This window comes from Octopus sinensis, linkage group LG5 (genome assembly GCF_006345805.1).
Source record: "Octopus sinensis linkage group LG5, ASM634580v1, whole genome shotgun sequence".
Lineage (NCBI taxonomy): Eukaryota > Metazoa > Mollusca > Cephalopoda > Octopoda > Octopodidae > Octopus > Octopus sinensis.
This window is the reverse complement of record NC_043001.1, coordinates 31,128,785-31,153,784: the sequence shown is the minus strand read 5'-3', so window position 1 is coordinate 31,153,784 and position 25,000 is coordinate 31,128,785. Positions and strand designations below refer to the sequence as shown.

The 25,000-nt window shown below is 37.5% G+C and overlaps 1 protein-coding gene across 2 annotated transcripts in view; it reads left to right on the top strand.

Annotated features, from left to right (window-relative positions):
• LOC115212092 (DNA damage-regulated autophagy modulator protein 1-like) overlaps positions 1-25,000 on the top strand; it is a 202,225-nt gene that overhangs the window by 160,650 nt on the left and 16,575 nt on the right. For both annotated transcript variants that reach the window (XM_029780928.2, XM_029780927.2), the window contains exon 4: positions 12,960-13,027. In XM_029780928.2, coding sequence (XP_029636788.1) covers positions 12,960-13,027 — 68 coding nt within the window. The remainder of the gene's footprint in view (positions 1-12,959; positions 13,028-25,000) is intronic.

Here is a 25,000-nt window from a genome sequence, read left to right as displayed (position 1 = left end):
TTGTATGTCTGAGTTGTCCCCCCACCAACATCACTTGACAACCGATGGTGGTGTGTTTACGTCCCCATAACTTAGCGTTTCGGCAAAAGAAACCGATAGAATAAGTACTGGGCTTACAAAGAATAGGTTCTGGGGTCGATTTGCTCGACTAAAAACGTTGCTCCAGCATGGCCGCAGTCAAATGATTGAAACAAGTAAAGAGTGTATATATATATATATATATATATATAATATTAGGGAGTAAATCCAAACTTACAGGGAAAAATTAGATTTAGGATTAAATCTAATTTTATAGTATAAATATATATTATATTAAATTAGAGATAAAACCACTATTATTTATATTTTATATTTTATATATTTTATATTTTTTTAATTAATTTTATTTCTATGTATTGGCTTATGATTTTCACTGTTTGATTGGCCTAATAGTGGTTTTGTATATATGTATATATGTTGTGTGTGTGTGTGTGTGTAAATGTCGAGGAATGAAGATGAGGGCTCAACACCGTATTGATGGATAAGAACTTCTTATTTGTGCATTGAGGTCACCATTGGTTCATGTTAAGAAAATAGCTTAATATCTTAACAATTTTTCAAGCCTATCACACGGAGTGGTGTTCGTCTGTATTTTGAATTACGATATAAAAAATCACGGGAATTCACGATAAAGTCTCGCAAACAAAACAAGAAATCAAAGAGGGTGACTCTTAGGAGACATCTTTTGAGTGATCATCACGCTTGGGTTTCATTTTTGGAAAAGTTGTACTTAATAAGTTCGTTTATATTATATTATATCCTGGGTATGAATAATGCTTGTATGTTTGTGTGTTGAGAAAATTTCTCATGAGGACATGTGTCTTTGATGTGTGGAATTCGTATAATGTGTATATTTAATGATGACGTTCAGAGAAAGAGCCTATCCTTGAAGGAACGGCGGAGTGGAGAATAGTTCCTCTTTGTAATGTCGGAGTGTAAAATTTTGCGTGTGCATGCAGAGAGAGGTTTCATCCCTGCTGTTTAAGCAGTTATCTTTTGATTGAGTGATGTTTAACTTTTCAGTAACACAAAGCTCACATTTCGTACCCCGACTCATGTATTTTTCTAGCTTTAACAAAAATGCATCATGTTATTTGAGGTATGCTTACTCCGCTTTCTTCCAATGTCCATATCATATTGGATAGGGATGTCGCATGCCTATTATTTTAGTCCATCAATGACGCCAGATGTATATATCTTTCCATGAACGAGTTGCCCGTCATGCCAATATGTACCTTTGTTACTCCGTTGGAATCCATGATTTTGGCCTTATATGCAAGTTCGTTTTCCAGACAGCTATTGTTTAGAGGACTGCTGTACGAATATCTACAGTTACAGTGTTTTTCAGGTGTGTGAGTGTATAAAAGCATATATGTACATATGTACATGTATGTATGTAGATAGATAGATAGATAGATAGATAGATAGATAGATAGATAGATAGATATATAGATAGATAGATAGATAGATAGATAGATAGATAGGTAGGTAGGTAGGTAGGTAGGTAGGTAGGTAGGTAGGTAGATAGATAGATAGATAGATAGATAGATAGATAGATAGATAGATAGATAGATAGATAGATAGATCTCGAAAGTAAGTAGACACCATCATTTTCGAAAAATTTAGTTCTAGAAATAAAATAATCATATTTGATGCATTTAAATACTTATTCTAGTATTTAGTAGCCATGCCTTGTGCGGTCGCTAATGATTTATCCCATTTGGATATCGTATTAATAAGTATTGTCTGCCAAAATAAAGCGATATAGTAAGGTGTGTCTATTTACTTTTGAGTGGTCTTTATTTGTATGATTGTATTTAAGTCATTCAGTTTTATTTAAGATGTCTTGCCAATAGAGAAAGAGCCGGTTTCTAACCTAGATCCAAGGCTCCTTCATTGGAATTTCAACACCAGCAGGATATTTTTGCATATATGTGTGTGTATATATATGCAAAAATGTGCATTGTGTGGTTAGGAACCTTGCTTCCCAGTCACATGGTTTCGGGTTCAGTTCCACTGCGTGGCACCTCAGTCAGGTATCTTCTGCTATAGCCTCAGGCTGACCGAAGCCTTGTGACTGAATTTGGTAGGCGGAAGTTATCTTCGTGTGTGTACATGTATGTGTAAGTACTTTTGCCTCCTAAAAGAGAGGGGTGTGCATGAAAGAGAGGGGGCACCAAATAAGAAAACAATGAAAAAGTTGTCCAACTGGGGGGTTTTCACAGTTTCGGCGTTTAGGATTGTGCAGTTTATTTCTATCCAATGCTAACAATCTATCTATCTATCTATATCTATCTATCTATTATCTATCTATATATCTATATATATATATATATATATATATATATATATATATATATTTCACGTTGCTCCAGTTCACTCAGCTGTAGAAATGAGTTGCGACGTCACTGGTGTCAAGCTGTATCGACCTTTGTCTTTCCCTTGGATAACACTAGTGGCGTGGAGAGGGGAGGCTGGTATGCATGGGCGACTGCTGGTCTTCCATAAACAACCTTGCCCGGACTTGTGTCTAGGAGGGTAACTTTCTAGGTGCAATCCCATGGTCATTCATGACCGAAGGGGGTCTTTACCCTTTATATATATATATATATATACATACAGATAGATAATAAAGCTCGCCACGATAGATCGCTAGCCACTACACATTATTTTCTCTCCTTGTTTCTTTCCATGTTCCTTTCTGTGGAAGAGCGTAGGCTCGAAACGTTAAAGACCTTTTCACTTCCCGAGCGTTATACTAATACATCTGTTTGTTGTCTACACCACCTGTCTTCGTCTTTGATTTTTTGTGAATTCTCCCCTTATACACACACACACACACACACGGTGCAGCAGTATCAGAAGAATGTTAACAGAAAAAGTGGTCATTGTAAGCGGTAGATGTGTTGGCACAATAGACACTAAATAAAAACAGACTTCGTCAAATACCCGGGAGCGCTGCTTAGAAGAAGCAGCTAGCTTCCGTCACCGCTTGACACACACACGCACACACGTGTGTGTGCGTGCGTGTGTGTTTGTGTGTCCACCACTACCGCTTGACAACCGGTGTTGGTTTGTTTACATCCCCGTAACTTACCCGGTTAGCGAAAAATATTGATAGAATAAGTACTAGGCTTTAAAAAAAATAATAATTACTGGGGCCGATTTGTTCGACTAAACTTTTCAAGGCCCCCCACAAAGCCGCAGTATAATGACTGAAACAAGCAGATAAAAAATATAGGGCCACAAATATATATATAAACAATAAAATCCCGCAAACCAACCATTACTCTTGTTCAGAACTCTAAACTTTACATGCATTTCTTATTTAAAATAATGTTTATATTGGGTGACCAACATTCCGATACCTTTGGTATTATGCCCTTTTAAATAAACGATCTCTAAACTTTCAAATGTGATTAACTGAATTACTAAACAATTGTTGATCTTCCATAAGGAGGGAGATATATGCTACAGTAGAATACCACATTTCCACCCCCTGGGATGGTAATGTTCTTTCTTCTGTCATAGACATTCTTGACCAACTTTTGGTTAAGTCCATTTGTGTCATTCACATTAACATCCATCAAGCTATTGTTCAAAACCTAAGAGTCATTAGTTGATAATACTAGATCTTGGTTCAGAATCAAAACTGAGAAGCCAGTTCCCAGAGAATCTATAGTCTTATAAGATATGTGTGATATTTATTTTCATATGTCTATAAAACACACAAGCACTCACATACTCATACACGGACTCACATATAGACATTTCACACACATATAGCTAACCATATATATTCCTTTCTACTAAAGGCACTAGGACTGAAATTTCAGGGAAGGACTAAGTCGATCACATCGACCCCAGTGTAATTATTACTGGCCCTCAATAGGCGGCGAGCTAGCAGAATCGTTAGCATGCCGGACGAAATGCTTAGCAGTATTTCGTCTGCCGTTACGTTCTGAGTTCAAATTCCGCCGAGGTTGACTTTGCCTTTCATCCGTTCGGAGTCGATAAATTAAGTACCAATTACGCACTGGAATCGATATAATCGACATAATCTGTTTGTCTGTCCTTGTTTGTCCTCTCTGTGTTTAGCCCCTTGTGGGTAGTAAAGAAATAGGTATTTCGTCTGCCGCTACGTTCTCAGTTCAAATTCCGCCGAGGTCGACTTTGCCTTTCATCCTTTCGGGGTCGATTAAATAAGTACCAGTTACGCACTAGGGTCGATTAATTAAGTACCAGTTACGCACTGGGGTCGGTCCTTGTTTGTCCCCTCTGTGTGTAGCTCCTTGTGAGCAGTAAAGAAATAGGTATTTCATTCGTTGCTACGTTCTGAGTTCGAATTCCTACGTGGTCGATTTTCCCTTTCCTCTTTTCAGGGTCGATAAATTAAGTACTAGTGAATCACTGGGGTCGATGTAATCGACTAGTTCCTTCCCTTCAAATTTCAAGCCTTGTGCCTATAGTAGAAAGGATTATCACTAGCACTCTGTCGGTTACGACGACGAGGGTTCCAGTTGATCCGATCAACGGAACAACCAGCTCATGAAATTAAAGTGCAAGTGGCTGAGCGCTTCACAGACACGCGTACTCTTAACGTAGTTCTCGAGGAGATTCAGCATGACACAGAATATGACAAGGCTGGCTCTTTGAATGTTATGTACAACTCATCTTTGCCAGCTGAGCGGGCATTTTACAAACGTGAAATACAGCGTTTTGCTTATGGACGCAACGTGCCGCCAGGAATCACACACTCGACACTACGGTCGCGAAAAATCTGTTAAAGCAGTATAAAAAAGGAAAGAGAGAAAATCTTAATTCCAAACTACAAACGTGGTTTGTATTGGTGTATTTTAGATAATATTTCTAATGCGTTCTTCCGTTATTTTTCACTGATCTAGTTATAAAGCTGTCTTAATCACTTGTCATATCTGAAACTTAAGAAGTCGGAATTGGTAATTGATCGAAGCAAATTGAAACAGTTAACGACTAGTTATTAGCCGAATATTATTCTTGATCAGCTTTACATTCCCACCCACGCGTGCACGCACAGACATAGGCACACAAGCAAACTCCTCCACATAGTTATACACATACACGCATATACATATACATACATACACATACACGCATACACATACACGCACACACATACATAGCGTGCGCACTCTGTGACTGTGTGGTAAGAAGCTTTGCTTTCCGATCACATGACCCTGAGTTCAGAACCACTGCGTGGCACCTTATTTCTTATTTCTTTATTGCCCAAAAGAGGCTACACACAGAAGGAACAAACAAGGACAGACAAACGGATTGAGTCGATTATATCGACTCCAGTGCATGACTGGTACTTATTTTATCGACCCCGAAAGGATGAAAGGCAAAGTCGACCTCGGCGGAATTTGAACTCAGAACGTAACGTCAGACGAAATACCTATTTCTTTAATACCCACAAGTGGCTAAACACAGAGAGGACAAACAAGGACAGACAAACGGATTAAGTCGATTATATCGACCCCAGTGCGTAACTGGTACTTATTTAATCGACCCCGAAAGGATGAAAAGGTAAAGTTGACCTCGGCGGAACTTGAACTCAGAACGTAACGGCAGACGAAATACCGCTAAGCATTTCGCCCGGCGTGCTAACGTTTCTGCCAACTCGCCGCCTTGGGCAGGTATCTTCTACTATAGTCCCTGGTCGACCAAAGCCTTGTGAGTAGATGGATTTTGTTGTCGGAAACAGAAGGAAACTTGTCTATACACATGCACTTGCGCTCGCGCGTGTACCTTTCTGTATTTGTGTCTGTGTTTGTCCCTTATCAACGTTTGACAACGGGTGTTGGCGTGTTTACGACCTGAAACTTAGTAATTTGACAAAAGTTACCAATAAAATGACTACTAGACTTAAATTATAATAAAATAAGTAATGGGATCGATTCGTTCGACAAACATTCTTGAAGGTGGTACTCCAGCATGGTCACAGTCTAATGACTGAAACAAGTAGAAGAAAAAGACCGAAAGAAAAATATATACACATGCACACTTATATATATATATATATATATATATATATATATATATATATATATATATATATATATATATATATATAAAATTAATAATATCAGGGTAATAAAGATTTTAGAAATTTTTACTACCAGTGGCCTAACATATAGAAAAATTAGTCAATAGACTATATATTATTCATGTAAAATACAGTGTAAATTTAAACACATTAAGAGGTTTCCATCAAAGGAATCCTTTACGCTTGAAAGAACAGCTAAAGTCTAAACCACTAATTAGGGATAAATTCTCAAAGGGAATGAAAAATAAAAGCATTTACCATCTATTTCTTGCGCGGTGGATTTGAAAAAATTAAAATGTATAACCAAGAGGTACATGCTGGATTGGCCTCATGTTTATATGTTTAATCTTGGCGTACCTGTTGAAGACGACTTCGCCTAGCAAATTATTTTATTCGCTAAAATAAGTCAGAAACCATGGTCCAGGAAAGAGATGGTAAATGTTTTTATTTTTCATTCCCTTCGAGAATTTATCTCTAATTAGTGGTTTGTACTTTAGCTGTTCTTTCTAGCGTAAAGGATTCCTATAATGGAAACCTCTTAATGTGTTTAAATTTGCACTGTATTTTATACACACACATATATATATATATATATATAACGGGAAGCTTTATGAAAATAAACAAAAGACGAAGGCAGGTGGAAAACAAACGAACAATTGTATTAGTATGGCGCTCAGGAAATATAAATAAAACAAGTCTTTAACGTTTCGAGCCTACGCTCTTCAACAGAAAGATCACAGAGAGAGAGAAAAACACAGAAAGAAGGAGAGAAAAAAAATGCGTGCAGTAGCTAACGAATCAACATGGCGATCTGATTTCGGCCAGAGGTCAAAGATCAAACATGAGACGCGAGAGCGAATAAGGGGAGATAATAGGGTTGATAAACGGGTTGAGGGACCAGCTAAAAGTGCGTGGGAGGGGTCTGGATGTGTGTATGTATAGGGTTGGTGTATGTATTAGTATGTATAAGGGTGTGTGTGTGTGTGTGTGTGTGTGTATGAGAGAGTATTAGTGCGTAGGATTGGTCTGGACGTGCGTATGTATGGGGTTGGTGTATGTATTAGTATGTATTAGTATGTATTAGTACGTATTGGTATGTATAGGTGTGTGTGTGTGTGAGAGAGTATAAGTGCGTATGCGGGGTCTGGACGTATACACACGCACATATATATATATATATACACAAATACACCCACCCACATACACACACGCACATATGCACACACACACACACACACATAAACCCACATACACAAATAACACATGCGAAGAAATAGTTTTATCATTCTTCAATTAAACGCCATTCATATCAGCGAGGAAAGATCGATATTAATCAATAATTTCATCTTAATCTACTTACCTAAATGTATTGCTTATGCTTATCATAAAGTTTGTCTCCCACTCACACACACAAAAACACATACAAACTCGTACATTGACACACGTAAACACACACGCACGCGCGCACACACTCTCACATTTTTCTCTCTCCCCATTTACTTCCTTCTCTTATTTACTCTTTTACTTGTTTCAGTCATTTGACTGCGGCCATGCTGGAGCACCGCCTTTAGCCGAGCAAATCGACACCAGGACTTATTCTTTGTAAGCCTAGTGCTTATTCTATCGGTCTCTTTTGCCGAACCGCTAAGTTACGGCGACGTAAACACACCAGCATCGGTTGTCAAGCGATGTTAGGGGCGGGTGGGGTGTTGGGCAAACACAGATACACAAACATATATACACACGTACATATATATATATACATATATACGACGGGCTTCTTTCAGTTTCCGTCTACTAAATCCGCTCACAATGCTTTGGTCGGCCTGTAGCTATAGTAGAAGACACTTGCTCAAGGTGCCACGCAGTGGGACTGAATCCGGAACCATGTGGTTAGTAAGCAAGCTACTTAACACAGCCACTCCTACGCCTATATTTTAAAAGTGTTGGCGGCCGGCTATGAGACTCGAACTCACACCTCCGTGATTACGCGTCGCGATGCTCTGAACCATTAAGCTAAACTGCCCACATTGTTTTATATTTCTATTATCATTGTTTTATCTTGCTATTATTTCTCTCGGTTCCAAGACGGCGAGCTGGCAGAAACGTTAGCGCGCCGGGCAAATGCTTAGCGGTATTTCGTCTGCCGCTAAGTTCTGGGTTCAAATTCCGCCGAGGTCGACTTTGCTTTCATCCTTTCGGGGTCGATAAATTAGGTACCAGTTACGCACTGGGGTCGATATAATCGACTCAATCCGTTTGTCTGTCCTTGTTTGTCCTCTCTGCGTGTAGCCTCCATTGGGTAGTAAAGAAATTGGTATTTCGTCTGCTGCTACGTTCTAAGTTCAAATTTCGCCGAGGTCAGCTTTACCTTTCAGCTAACTCCTACGCATATACATACACACACGCACACACATACATGGCGTGCGCACTCCGTGATTGTGTGGTAAGAAGCTTTGCTTTCTAATCACATGACCCTGAGTTCAGTGCCACTGCGTGGTACCTTATTTCTTATTTCTTATTTCTTTACTGCCCACAAGAGGCTACACACAGAGGGGACAAACGGATTAAGTCGATTAAATCGACCCCAGTGCGTAACTGGTACTTATTTAATCGACCACGAAAGGATGAAAGGCAAAGTCGACCTCGGCGGAATTTGAACTAAGAATGTAACGGCAGGCGCAATACGGCTACGCATTTCGCCCGGCGTACTAACGTTTCTCCCAGCTCGCCGCCTTAAACATATACCAATGTAAACCCATCATTCTCAGGCACACTCACACACAGCCTATTTGAAATGCCATGTATGCTTAAAATAACACATCCGAATTAATATTCACCACTTGATTTGCACCGCTTATACACACACACAATGATATAATACCTTTCTCTGTTTTTGTCTGGCCCTCTCTCTCTTTCTTTCCTCTGATCTCTTCTTTCTACATAAGGGTCAGATCTCTCTTTTAGAGAGATGTAGACCTTCACTATGTTGACATTTAAGCAATCCAAAATATATATATATGCAAAAAATAGTAAAGGAAACATTTGAAACCCCAGCAAAAAGAATATGTTCTGTATATATATGAAGGCTTCTTTAAACACCCGTTTATCACAACAATGCATATACCAGAAATAAATAAATGTAACAACTTATATATGTTTTTGTATATATATATATATATATATATATATATATATTATATATTATATTATATAAAATCCGTTCTGTCTATCTGTGTGTGTCTTCTAGGATCTCGGGCATCTTCCATCCGATTGCGCTCAAATTTGATATGTAGATACCGACGGTATCAGGGCGTGTATAAGTCTTGGAAAAATTACATAAATCGATTCCAAGTGAAAATGCGATCGATAAAGCCTTGGGAACGTGCATTTGTACGCGCAAGTACATCAGCGGTTGCGATCGGTACTACGCGCACGCGAGAAAAATGCACGTGCAGTTTGTGCAAAAAAAGCCGGATGGCTTGAAATAATGCCACAAAATGCAGTATATTTAAGAAACCAAAAAAGTAAGATGCAAAGTTATATTTTCTTCAAACTTGGCATGAAGGAAGGAAAGACTATTTGGTTTTTCAAGAAGTTTTTTTTTTTGCCTTAACTCGGTTGTTTAACAAAACCAAACATTTTATTGAAATAAAGGCATGCTTAATTATTTTTTAATGAAAAGCAAACACTGATTGCTTTTTATTCAAAGAAGAAAATACCATTTTCTTGCTAATAAATGAGTTTTGTTGCCTTACAGCTTTAAGCCAAAAAAGTGTGTTTTTTAGTGAAAGAAAACCATTACTGTATTCAATCAAGATTGTTTGAGCTTTATTTCAAGGTGAATGTAGTCAAAATACTTCAATTTAAGAAACAAAAGACTATTTGCTTGCTTCTTAATCGTGCAATATTTGCATTCTCTAAACGTACACAATTAACCTGCAATTGACCAGTTTTTTTTTTAATGAAAATGTGATACTTTTGCATTTTTAATTATAATTGTGTTATTGTTTCAAAGGTATTGGTGTTTTTACGGCGAGAAGACAGTTATTTCCCTAAAGTTGAAGTTCAATTGCATAGCATTTACATTTAAAATATGTACACCTTGCCTTTTTGTGTTGACATTAATCTTGACAACCTTTAATGTCTTTACTTGCTCATGAAATGTTCTTTCTTCGGTTGCATATTTGTGCGAATAAAATCGTTTTTCTTTGGAATAGAAAAAAAGTCTCTTTTTATTTCTTCTTTTGCTGGTGTCTCAAATTTAGGTTAAATCAGTGTTTCTCAAAAGGGAGGCCTATGGGACGGTCGGACAAGATGTTTTGAGAAAATTTGGTTTAAATGTTTGACAACTCAACACCGTCCATTGGGCGGGGTGCGGGAGTAGACGAAGCAGGGGCGGCTGAAGAAGGGGAATTTTCCTTGTGTTGTATGTCTTGTACTGTTTTTTCGTTGTTAAAAAAATGTCCGTTTCCATGGTTTTGTTTTTGTTTTCTTTTCTCATTGTGTTCGACGTTTCTTTGGTGTCCTGTACCCATATATGCATGTATATATACATATAGATGTAGGTACGTACATATATGTATGTATATATGCATATGTTTTATTTATTATTTTGTTATTATATATATATATATAATATATATATATATGTGTGTGTGTGTGTGTGTGTGTGTGTGTGTGGTGTGTGTGTGTGTGTGTGTGTGTGTGTGTATATTTATATATATATATATATATAATACATACATATGTATATATATGTATATTATACATACATATACGCATATGTATATATGCATACGTATATACTTGCATGCATGCATACATTCTTTCCCCATAAAAATAATTGAGCACACGTGCGCTCTCGTATACGTGCAAGCACGCACACGCATACACACACGCATACACACACGCACAAACACACTCAAACAGATACGCGCAAAAGCTCACTCACACACACATATGCACATATACACACACGTGTTTGAAGTATCTCTACATGCACTGAAGCGCCAGCTAGTAAGCTTCTACTTGGTCGCTCAACTTGTTAAAAATAAGAGTAAAGTTTCCCTTCAAGTTACACTCCTATATTCTTAAAAAGAAGGAAGTACATGTTGGATAATGCCATAGATACGCTATCTAAAATGGACAGGAATGGCGAAGCGGGAATATTTCTGGTTAAAGCTGTTATAGCTATCCTCTATACTCGATCGAGCACGACATTAAATTGACAACATACATACAGATATACTTTCTACTCTAGGCACAAGGCCTGAAATTTTGAGGGAGGGGGCCAGTCGATTACATCGATCCCAGTACGCAACTGGTACTTAATTTATCGACCCTGAAAGGATGAAAGGCAAAGTCAACCTCGGGTGAATTTGAACTCAGAACGTAAAGTCAGACGAAATACATATTTCTTTACTACCCACAAGGGGCAACAATTCGTGACTTCTAACGACTCAGGAGGAAAAGCGAGCTCGACTCAATTGAGATTCTATCTTAGAATGTAGAACGAAGAAACTGGACACCATAAACGGGAATTTCGCTCTAAATGAAACAAAAATGGCGTTTCTATTAGCGAGTGTTACTCAGAATGTTGGGCTTGTCTTTAAGTTCAGCTGAGATAAACTGATGTGATAAATCAAATCTTGGCAAACAGGACATATTTAATCAGACTGGTAAATTAATTTTGCGTCTTATTGCAATTATATTTAATTGATTTCCTACTTAATCATAAAATCACAAATTTATATATGAGATTGCGTGACGTTTATATCTTTCGCTTGGACATGAACGTCTTAAGTGGAGGAAAGTGGCTTAATGTCGATAATTGAAATGAGTTGGCGATTTCGGAAGTTTATCAGTCAATACGAACACAACGGTTCGTTTAACTGATTCCATGACCGGCTTCAGGTGCCTTCTTAATTACATAGTCTCACCTGACCGACTGAGAATTCAACAAACCCACCCCCTCTACACACACACACACACACACACAACACACACTCTCTCTCTCTCTCCCTTGAAATACACGTTTGTCTTTTACCTTTTACTTCTTTCACTCATTGGACTGCAGCCGTGCTGTGGCACCGCCTTGAAGGTTTTAGTTGAACATATCGGTTCCAGCAATTATGCTTATTTACGGAGACGTAAAATTACCATCACTGATTGTCAAGTGGAAGTGAAGAACAAATACAAAGATACCACACTCATGCACACACATGGAGACTAGTACCAACGTTCCCGCATGGTACGCTCGAACAATTGTAAAGAATCTCATCCACCAATGATCACTCGTTCTCACTGTTCGATATCAGCATGTATATATATATATATATATATATATATATATATATATATATGTGTGTGTGTGTGTGTGTGGTGTGTGTGTGTGTGTGTGTGTGTGTGCGTATGTGTGTGTGTGCGTGTGTGTGTGTGTGTATGTGTGTTGTATGTATGTATCTACACACACATATATATCAAGGTAACAGGCTCACTACTCGGATTTACGTAATCGTGGATTCATGGAATCTCTGATTCATCGATTTCAGCCACTGGTTGTGTAAGCTTTTCCCCTTGAACAGGGGCGCCAGGCATTGCATGGCAATTCCTCTAGCTGTTGCTGATACTCTTTTTCAGCTAATTTGAGTGGAACAGCTTGGAATGAAATACCTTGTTGAAGGACTAGCATCACCCGGACCTGAAATCGAATTTATGATGATCTTGATTCCAACGCCCTAACTATTAATTCTTATATTCGTGCCTTAATGAGTGATTCAATATAATATATTTTAGTTCCAACTCCTCATTCTACGTCTATTCTTCTTTGCAGTGACACTGGGACATACCCTCCAGAGAGCTGCGTATTCGGACAACTACTCAATATACTTGCCTTATTAAGTAAGTAACATCATATGAAAAGTACTGCTTTTTTTTTCTTCTTGAAGACCTACTTGTGATGAGGGTGGCGGAGGAAGACGATAATGCACTTGTTGTTAAATATAGTAATTAAAATAGTTGTAGAAATTCTTCTGTAGTGATCTTATTTACTATTGTTTTCCTGGAGAAACACTTATGTCTTACTATTCTGTAGTAGCTATTCTGCTTGAAGTAAAGTAGATTGACCTAATGTAAGTTAAATATATGTTTCTTTGTTACCTACAAGGGGCTAAACATAGAGGGGACAATCAAGGACAGACATAGATATTAAGTCGATTACAGTGCGTAACTGGTACTTAATTAATCGACCCCGAAAGGATGAAAGGCAAAGTCGACTTCGGTGGAATTTGAACTCAGAACGTAACGGCAGACGAAATACGGCTACGCATTTCGCCCAGTGTGCTAACGATTCTCGCCGCCTCATGAGAGTTAAATATATTAGCTATAGTTTTGTTACACCATGAATCAAAGACCAGAGACTGGAACGAATAAAGGAGTATTTGTTGTTTTGATAACTGTTTGACTGCATATCAGAAAACTGTATGCAGAGGCTTGTTCGTTCGTTTGCCAGTGTTACAAACGAAAAGACATTCAAAATAACTTAAACATAACATAGTAATATTTTACGAACTGTCGTCCGTTAATTTGTGTTGTTCCCCCCACCCCACCCCTATTGTCTTATAACCAGGAGGGAAGACAATGTATGTGACCCTGTACAGGGACTCAGAAACTGATAGGGTGGGGAGAAGAGAAAACAAAAAAGATATTCTCAAAACCGCAATCTTGAACTCAGAGCGCAAATAATTGGGACAGATACCACACGCATTCGATCTGCCAACCCACCACCCTCGATTCCTTCACTTTTGTTTTCTTTTATTGACCTCGAAATGGTGAACACCATTTCGTTCGTCTTTACCTTCTGAGTTCAAATTCAGCTGGGGTCGATAAAATAAAGGATCTTTTCGATTTGAACGGCAGTTTTTAACATAATTTCTAGGTAACTAAAAAAATTTAAACTTCGTACACTGGTAGAATGTGTTTATAAACATCTTTTTCTCTTGGCTTTATTGAGAAAATTCTATGGTTTGTAAGATATTTATTGTTTTTTTTTCTTCAGTTTCTGCAATTTCAACCAATCAGTGACGTCTATTAAGTTAAAAAGCATTCTGTACCGTATGAATATGTCCCTCGTTTAAGAAACAGATTGGGTTTATTTACCTTTGTGAAGAAACAAAGATACCCTTCCCCCACACCTAACCCTAAAAGAGATTGAAATGCAATAGATCGATTCTATGGTCATAATTATGGGTGACAATTTCATATGACACCGCTAGAAAAAACTGCCGTTCAAACCGAAAAGATCCAAAATAAATACCAGTCGAGCACCAGGGTTGATGTAATCGACTAGTCCCCTTCTTCAAAATGTCAGACCTTGTGCCTATATTAGATAGAATTGTATGTATCTGCATGCTTTTGTCTGATAACGAGGTTTTTCAATTCCCCTTGATATTATTTAATTACTCATGCTTTACCATATATGTCCCTTCAATGAGTTTCGGACACTTTAAATTGCTCATTGATAACAACTAGTGCCATTTGGTTTAAGAAAAAGAAATTATTCATGTCAGTTCCGTACTAATTTAGTCGATAATGAAAATAAAATCACGACAATTCAGAGTTTGATACAAAGCTGTAATTTTAGAAAATTTTATCTACATTATAGATTTATTTATTGAAGTATTTTATTACAAAATTAAAGGTAAAATTGGAAATTACACTGGTGTCTGAATTTCAATAATCTTTAATTGATTGAAATGGTGCATTTGATTCTTTTAGCATCAGTTGTTTATAAATGCAGTGATGCAGTGACTACTGCTATTTAAATTTATGAGATGAAACCAATTTAATGTTTAATTTTATGTTACATTTTGCCATTTAAAAAAAGAAAAAAAATCGGAAAATATCTTGTGAAATTAACCGAAATTACATTATTTGCATAAGCAATTTATTGGTCGATTTTATGTAGATTCGATGATAAACGGTTTGGTTATTTCGAAAAGTTGTACTATCAACCCAACTAATTCAATTATCCAACGTACAATTTAGCGGAACCGACAACATGTATACAGTATATATCGTGATACGATGGAGTGTATACGTTTTAAGCTCTCTCTCTTTCTCTCTCTCTCTCTCTCTTTCTTTCTCTATATATATATATAGATTACACGGAATGAAAGTACTAAGCAGTAATGTGTTTAAATCTGTCTACCTACACCGAGAAAATTTCTCCGTGACAAAATGCGGGTTCGAATATGCTTCTAACATATTTAAACTGATAACACGTTTGTGTGTGTGAGTGTGTGTCTGTGTGTCTGTGTGTGTGTGTGTGTGTGTGTGTGTGTGGTGTGTGTGTGTGTGCGTATGTATGCATGTATGTATATATGCACGTATGTATATATATATATATAAAAAATACAAAATGGGACAAGAACGCAAAACATCCAGATAGACGATACAAAAAACACGGACGGGTCATTCGAAGCCTTTAATCTTCAGTCAAGAGCCGGATCATCCTCGCAATTTCGGCTGATTAATCTTGAGATTGCTCCAATCTGGCCAGCCCCAAGGAAAAACTAAGCAAAGAGCATTAGATTCATTGGAAAAAGGATCGAATGTATACGAAACAAAGACGGAAAAACGGACGATGTTACGCGAATATAAATACAAAAATAATACAAAAAAAAAACAATAATAATAATAATAATACGTACGTATGTACATTCATACAAGCGTACATGGAAAGTGTATGCGTATTGAAAATCGGCTAAAAATTCGTACTGGTTCCATAAGCAATCGATAAAAAGAGCTCATTCGGAAATAATCATGCGAATCGGTTGAATAGCTTACATGACCGTGAGGAGCAAGTGAGTGGCAATGACGTGCATCTCCCGGCACGAACCGCTAATACGTAATGACACCCCGACACAAGGGAGCACTACCCATATAAAGCCAAATAACTAGGTAGTGCAGAGTTCTGTTGCGCCACTGTATAAGCACCGGTGAGTGAAACCAGATGACCAAAGTTGATGCGAGCAAGACACGTCTAAACGGCACCGTTAATCCAAACATAACAGAGCGTGTGTTTGAGACCTATTAATGGGTCTCAGTCAAATAGCTGTGGGATCTTTATCTTTTGACCTACAGATTTAAAAAATAATTTTTTGTAACTAAACACTTTCAAACTTCGGACACTGGTTGTCTTATTTCGGTAATTTCAACCAATCAATGACGTGTATTCAGCTGAATAAAATTAATGCCGTTGTTTGACAACAAGAACTTCCGGTGGTGTATTTTTCGTTTGTCACTGTTATTTATGACAATCCTAACCCTAAAACTGTAACCCTAACCCTAAAACCTTAATGCTAACTCTAAAACCCTAACCCTAAAACCTTAAATCTAAAACCAGTACAAAAGAACGATGTCAGTGACAAACGAAAAATACACCGCCGATAGTTGTTGTTGACAAACAACGGAAGTAATTTTATTCAGCTGAATACACGTCATTGATTGGTTGAAATTACCGAAATAGGTCTACGTTAACATGAAATTACTTCGTAAATATAAATTTTTCTCAAAAATGCTAAGAGTAAGACGTGTTTTATATGACACACTCTACCAGTGCCCGAAATTTGAAAGTGTTTAGTCACAAAAAATAATTTTTTAAATCTGTAGGTCAAAAAGTAAAGATCCTAGCTGTGAAATGGCAACTAAGTTATGAAGCAATACCTGTGCACGGACAAGATGTCTGATATCCGTCGAAAAGGAAACTATTGACTTGAACTACACAACTTTTACTTGGCCACTATAAACAAAACAAACACTACAGGCAATGGTTATTACAAGCATTACAAAAGGTTATAGATAAAAGGTTTTATTGGCTTGATCTACCATGATTTTTAAAAGTGTTTTTTTTTTTACAAATTAAGATGCTTTTGGCCCAACTAAAGAGAACAAGTCTAACCATCACTCTTAGTCATCATCATCATCTCTGGTTATTTCTATGCCATAACTCACCATTACTATATAGTCGTTGGAATTCGCATCATCAGTTTGGAACCCCTATCTTGCTCAGAACATTGTTCTCCTGGAATCTGTTCAGAGACGTGCAACCAAACGCATACCCTCCATCAGACACCTACCATACTCTGAGCGCCTTGTTTCCCTGGGCATGGATTCACTGAAGCTCCGGCGTCTGGCGTCGGATTGGTAAACACCCACAAAGTTATCAACCACCTCACCAACAACAACACTGAACACCTTTTTGATCTCCATGTGTCCAACACATGCCTACAAAGTTAGAAAACAGCACAGCTCCCATGACTTTCGGAAACATTTTTTCACGCTCAGAGTTGCTGAAGCATGGAACAAACTGCATGCGTCAGTTGTTGACTGCCATGACACTGCATCCTTTAAGGCCCTCATGCTTTCCGAAATCCGCCGAAACTACACTTGATTATATATACACTTTAGATGAGTTGTAGTGCACCTGAGCACTGTACACAATGTTTTATTATTATTATTATTATTATTATTATATTATTATTATTATTATTATTATACTGAGTTTATCCATCCTTTTGATAGGTCTTGTTATTGTTCTGCTGGGTTTCTCCTCATCAGACTAGCCTGATGAATTGCCGGCTTAGTCACCGACCACCTGACTGTTCAACTTGTTGCACTGGATTTCATGTTACCAATAGCACTCACAAGTGATATGTGTTTGTGTGCATGTGTATACGAAAGGCTTTTGCAAATTTCCTTTCTATTAAATTCCCCTCAGATGGTTATAGACTAACCTGAGGCTAGAAAAGAAAACACTTACGCATTAAGATATATTTAATATCAAGAAAAAAGATGTTAATTCCTTTTGTTTTTACTGGCTAGTGTTGCTATCTTGCATTATAAAACGTACAACTAAACACTACTTCAAGTGTCTATTTACTATATTTTGTTCGTCAAAAATTTAAACATCTTCTGTCAACTCTTTAATTGATGTCTTTAGTAGGCATTGGTAAAATTTTAGGTGACGTTAGATTGTAGAAGAAAAGAGGAGATGAAATGAAGAGGCTTTGTGAGAAACGCTTGTCAGAGATCTTCTCATAGATCAACATTATCTTCACGCACACGTACAATTACGCTCGTATAGACACATGCCATATACTTATAAACACATATACAGATATACACGTGCACGCTCTCACAAACTTCAAATTGTAATCATTAAGATGTTAAGCCGTCATTACTATTTAAAATCCTTACTGCCACCAAAAAGATTCAAATAAACAAAATTAGATTTAACAAAACACAGATAATACATGAGTATTATAGAATCAAACGCCAACGTTAACTATTATGCCTTTAAGGACATAAAAAGTCCACAAAAACTACCCCGAAAATAATTAAAATGATAAAAGCTGTTAATATTGGCTTCAAATTTTGGCACAAGGACAGCAATTTCAGGTGAAGGGTAAGTCGATTACATCGACCCCAATGCTCAACTGGTACTTATTTTATCGACACCGAAGAGTAAAAGGCAAAGTCGACCTCGGCAGCATTTTTGCCCGGCGTGGTAACGATTCTGCCAGCAAGTACAATGATAAATCATCTTATGCTAGCATTAGAAGTTGTAGTGAAGGAGGTATGTGATAAGAGTCAGCTCCAAGAAAAGGGAAAAATTATGGAAAAGGAAAGTTACAAAGGAGAATGCGTCCTAGTTCGAGGGTTTATCCAAGAAAGGGCCAAAAATTGCTGAAGAAGCCAAATAATTGACAGAGAACAAACTATACTGGCTGGAGTAGAAATGGTACTAAGTCCCAAATCCACTGTTGGTGAAAATATTACCGACAGTCTATCGATGGTAAACAGAGCACTTTTAGAAGGATATGGGAGACTTCTTTATTTGACAAAAGCCAATGGTGCTCAGGAATGAATTTGGAAGATCCAGCTTGCAGTTGGGAGTAGTAAGGACTATCTAAAATTAATTGGAATTATATGATGTCCTAATCTTACCTACTTAATGACTTTCTTCGCGTGTGTGGGCGATGTCTTTGTTTTATTTCATTTTCAATCAGTTTTTTTCCTTTTTTGTTACATTTTTCCATCCCACGTTTATGTACATCTCCACATGTTTTTGTAATTTTACTGAGTGGTACGTTTTATACGTTTATACTCGTGTGGTCAATAAAGAAATAAAAGTAATTATTATTATATTTGAATTTGCATGCGAAAGACGTCTCTGAGAGAGTTCTGACATAGAAAAAAAAATTATTTCTCCCTAATTACCTAAAAAAAAAAATTATTCCGGTTTTCTCTTGAATACTAAAAATAGGCTTTCGGATAATTTAATCTGTTTTCCAGAGATGGAAGAAAGGTTCGTCTTAGACATAATTTTCTTCATCTTTCTTTACTTGTTTTTTTCTTCTTTTTGGCAAGCAGCCATTCGAACTCTTGTTGTATGTTCAAAATGGTATCGTCAGAGATTGTAGAAGATAAACGTTCCAGCAGCAGCAGCAGTAATGGCGGGAAAAATTTTAATACTCTCCAACTAATTTTTTTTTCAAATACAGAATCAGACTAAAAAAAGAGAAAAAAAAAACACACTCAACTTTACATTCTGAGTTCAAATTCCTTTCGAGTCGATTTTTACCTTTAATTTTTTTTCTTTTTTTTTTTTGTGGTTGAGAAAAATTAATACCAATCAGACAATGAGGTCAATAGCTTTTACATATTTTCCACAAATCCTGCTTTGTGGATCTGTTCCGTCCTTGTTAATACCATGGTGATAGGATCTGGTTGTGAGACTCTGATCTTGTGTAGCGATTACCAGATTCCCTGTCTCTGAATTCATCTCGGTGCTCTTAAGCCCTAGGCATACCTCTTCAGTTTGTCTAACTCCGCCTTTTGCATCCTTTTTGATACTTCCAGTGCATTTGTGCATTACCTTGTCGTCCCAGATTTTCTGCAGCTGAAGCAGGCCGTGATGTCTTGCTTTGTGCTTCACTCGCTCGCTTTAAATGGTAGTCACCATATTTTCTGTTCATGGAGTTTCTGGAGGATCAAACTCTTTCCCCAATTTCTTAATGGTGTTAATTTCTAACTATTTTTATCCTCCCAGTGTGTAAGAGCCAATTATGTTTTTGCTAGCTTTTAACAGCTTTTTCGTTGTGTATTTTTTCATTTAGTCTTCTTCCATATCTTACTCAACAACTGCTTGGCTTCTTTGATCGTGGATGGTTCAATGAAACGGTTATCTTCATCTTGCCCAGCTCACGGTAGAGATTGTTGGCATTTTTATTAAAGATCTTGTTTTGCCGAAAGATCTAGCCCATCTACTCGAATCTCCTGTGTCTTCTTTGTTTGAAGCTACCGCTTCCTTGTTTCTTCCGTGCACCAGACACGAATACGGTATGGTTTTACGTACGTAACAGAGTGAGTTGAAAATCTTTGATGAACTGAGATTATCGGAGTAATTAGTACACAAAACTCCCTCTGCGAGTGTTTAAAGACCTAAAATCAACTCACGGGGGATATAACTCCAATACGATCAGTTGATCAAACTTTTTGGACCATATAGACAATGCGGATGTGAGTAGATTTATTCATTATAGACAACTGATGAAGGCTGTTGATATTTTCCGTCTTATGATACTTCCTCAGCGGAGCATGTTCCTCTCTGTTGGCAAGGCTATGATCAATATATATAGAGAAATAAAAGGAATGTTGCGGCACGGTTATAAATATCAATAACTTAGCTGAAGGAGAATATCTCAAAGGAGCGTCCCGTATACCGAACACAAATATAGTAAGGTCTCACATATTCAATATAATCAATCACTGTTTATTATTTAACTTCTGTGACTGTTAGTCTCTCAACTGCCCTTGTCTCTGTCTATCTATGTCTTTCCTCGTCTTTATCTTTGGGTTTATTTATTTGGCTGTTGATCTATTTATAGACGCTACTTTATTATTTTTGCAGTTAAAGAGTCCTACATGCATGAATTCAGTTGAGGGATGTACGCAGTCATGTGTGTAATATTAATGTAGGTTTTGTGTATTTTATCAGTTTGGTGAAAGAATCGAGTCATGTCACCAAAAGCATATATAACTCCCATGTTTCTGCACAAACGTTCAAATGATAATGATCCACCTTTGATCCAACACACAGAGTTCAAAACGAAAAAGGGAGGAGAGGAGAGCTATAGATGGGATGACTGACACATCTAGCATGCTAGCACACACAGATGATGATAAGGGGAAGGAGAAGACCGATGAGTGTGATAAAGCTGACGTCAACGGGTGATATTAATAATGTCAGCGATGAAGATGTCGACGGTGAGGAAATTGCTGTTGAAGTTGATGATGATGATGATGGTGGTGGTGGATGTAGTGGTGGTGGTGGTTGTGGTAGCGGCGGCAGCGACGAAGGGCGATGTATGTGATAAAGTTGACGTCCAGCGGGTGAAGTTAATAATTGTCAACGATGAAGACGATGGCAGCAAGAGTGCTTCTTCTGCAGTTGTTGTTTTCTGTTGCTGCTGCTGATGTTAATACTGAAGGAGATAATGACGATGATGTAGATAGTGATGATTCAATGAGATGTTATTCAAAAGAAATAATAAAAATAATAATGGGGAACATGATTACAACGCACGCTTCACTGATATTGTTTTTAATTACCCCTTGTAAACTAAGAAAATATTTCAACAAGTTGGGTTTTGTTTGTCACATCTTAAGGGAATATAATTATTTACATAAACGTATTTATCCTTGGATCAGTAAAATTACAACTTGTCAAATTAAAAGTTTAATACTTGCGTGTTACTGTTGATTTGAAATCCTCCTCTGTTACGTTACTATTGTTCTGGCTGCAGTTGTTGTTGTTGTTGTTAATTTTGTTTTGTTATTAAGTAGACTTTTGATCAGATTCATACAAGTTGTGATCCTTCGGGAGACTTTTTAGGAGCAGTATTGGATCTTTACCTTTTGACCGGCAGATTTAGAAAATAATTTTTTGTAATTAAACACTTTCAAACTTCGAATACAGGTAGAATGTGTCATATAAAACACCTTTTACTCTTAGCGTGTTTGAGAAAAGTTTATGTTTACGAAGTTATTTCGTGTTAAAGTTCTCGTATTTCGATAATTGCAACCAATTTCAACGTGTATTGAGCTGAATAAAACTATTGAATAAAACAACTTCCGGCGGTGTTCCCTCTAATATGTGTAGCATTCCCTCTAATACATGCGTTTATGCACATGCGCGCGTTTTACAACTAGGAAAGATAGAAAAAAATGTGCGCACGCGAGGTTTTTTGATTGAAGAAATTCGAGCGATTGTTATTGGCATAGATGTGCACATATTTTCCAAAGAAAGACCAAATCTGTACCCAATGCAAGTTTCTGCGCATGCCCATAGCAAAAATTAGGGAAACGATGTATTGGGTTGGCCTAAAAGTCTGTTTGGTTTTTCAGGCGAAAATAAGACACAAGTTTTAAAAACAAAGCGGTTTATTCAGTCAATGATACAATTACCGTTGCATCTCAGTGTTTTATGCCAATTTGTGAGCAGAATCATAATTCCCTACTCAAGGAATTTCCTCCATATGAATGTTTAAATCCTCTTCAGAGTCGAAAGACTGTCCATTCAATGAATTTTGAAGAGACTGAAGTAGGTGAAGATCTGAAAGTACAAGGTCGGGCGAATATGGAGTGTGCGGCAAAACTTTCTGGCCAAGTCCCAGTAACTTCTATCACGTCGACAAAGAAGTGTGTGGTTTGTTCTGATGAAAGATAATGCCCTTGCGGTTACCTATTTAAGTGGAGGCGCAATGGCCGAGTGGTCAGGGCAGCGGACTCGCGGTCGGAGGATCGCGGTTTCGACTCCCAGACCGGGCGTTGTGTGTGTTTATTGAGCGAAAACACTTAAAAGCTCCACGAGGCTCCGGCGGGAGGTAGTGGCGACCCCTGTTGTACTCTTTCACCACGACTTTCTCTCACTCTCTCTTCCTGTTTCTTGAGTAACTCTGCGATGGACTGGCGTCCCATCCAGCTGGGGGGAACACATATACCACAGAAACCGGGAAACCGGGCCCATGATCTTGGCTAGGCTTGAAAAGGGCGACGTTTATCGTTACCTACTTAAGCTTTTCGTTCCCTTTGGAACCTAGACCATTGACGACTTTTCTCCGCTGTTCTCAACCCTGGACTTTCTTTTCTGCTTCTCTCCAGTTGGATCTCTACTTTCCTTTGCACCTTCCTTTCGGATTTTGCTGCAACGCGTCATATGTTTCTGGCTTCTGTCCTTTGACCAGTTCACATGGGAGGCTCTACTAGGAGCATGCGCTCCGCTGGTACAGCTCTCAGGGTCATTGAAGCACACAAGCTATTCACACCGCTGCAAGGACTGGACCTTGTGGTGGTTAAGCGTATGTAGGACACCGACATATAATTCTCATTCCCTTAGGAGAAGAGTAGGATGTGATTTGTCTTCTTTTGTTTTTTAATGATTTGGTGAGACCAACGCTTTTAATGTTCCTTTTCAACAGTTGATGATAGTAGAAAAAGCATGGGCCAGGAATTCCCGAGTTCTAGAATTTCAGGAGTTCTAGAAAGAAACATCTTGGTAAAGTGGTTACTATAGGCCCTGAGTTGTAGGGGATACAGCCTCATATGAATGAGGAGAGGAAGAGATATGAATGTCAATTCAATATGATATGCACCGTCATAAGCACAGTGGACTTGTTATTGGCCTGCTAGGAACCAGTAACTGCATGTGAAATAGAATAAATAGATAAAAACAGCCATAAGAATACCTTATTTTATTATTCAGTTTAACCCTGTACCTATTTACTGTCTCCTTAGTATTTTGTGTCCGTACATATTTAAATATTCTAAAGCAAAATATGAAATGAGACGGATGTTTTTGATCAGTTCAACACAAACACATTTGAAAAACAGTTTTAAATATTTTTTTGAAAATTGCTGTTACCGATTTTGTTTTACTTATGAGTTTTGGAAAATGTCATAATAGCTTTCTGTTCTCTTTTGTAATCCTTAAAATCAATATATTTCATAGGATCAAATAGATATTATATCGCAAGTACTAAAAAAGTGAATATTTTACTCATCAATACATACATACATACATATATGTATGTATGTATGTATGTGTGTGTGTGTGTGTGTGTGTGTGTGTAATAGTATTTTATAAGCTTAGTGCTTATAAGCAATCACCGCTCAATAACTAAAGAAAATAGTCTAATAATGGGGCATATAAGCCCTCGACAGAAAAAAAAAGTAGGTTTTACCGTACGCGCGGGACTCGAACCTACACCTCTTAATTTTCGCGACCAAATGTGCTACCGTTACAACAACGAACAAACCCGCTTCTGTCTGTCAGGTTTGAGAACTATAATTAGTTCGTAGATTATTAAACGTTTTTTTTTTTAGTCACTGCTCTGTGATTACTTTTAAGCTTTAAGCTTACAAAATACTATTATTATTATTTACAGAATTGTAAAAATCGACGCTGCTTAACAAAAACCATCGATATATGATATATATATATATATATATATATATATATATATATATATATATATAGAAGTGAATACTAATAAACCTAAATTGTCTTCAGTTGGTTCTTTTGTTCTTCTCTTGAAGTTGTCTCGTCACCATTTCCGGTCATCCTGGCAAACTTTCAGGATCTGCTAGTTCTTTTTTACCGTTTCATATTTCCTTCTTAGTTCTTACATCTGCTGTCATCATTTCTCTTCCCTCTGACCTCACTTCCTTGCTCTCACGTGCGTGGATATTTATGCCTGAACAGTGTCTGAAGATGAACATCCCAGCTAAGCCGTGATGCTACATAAAAAA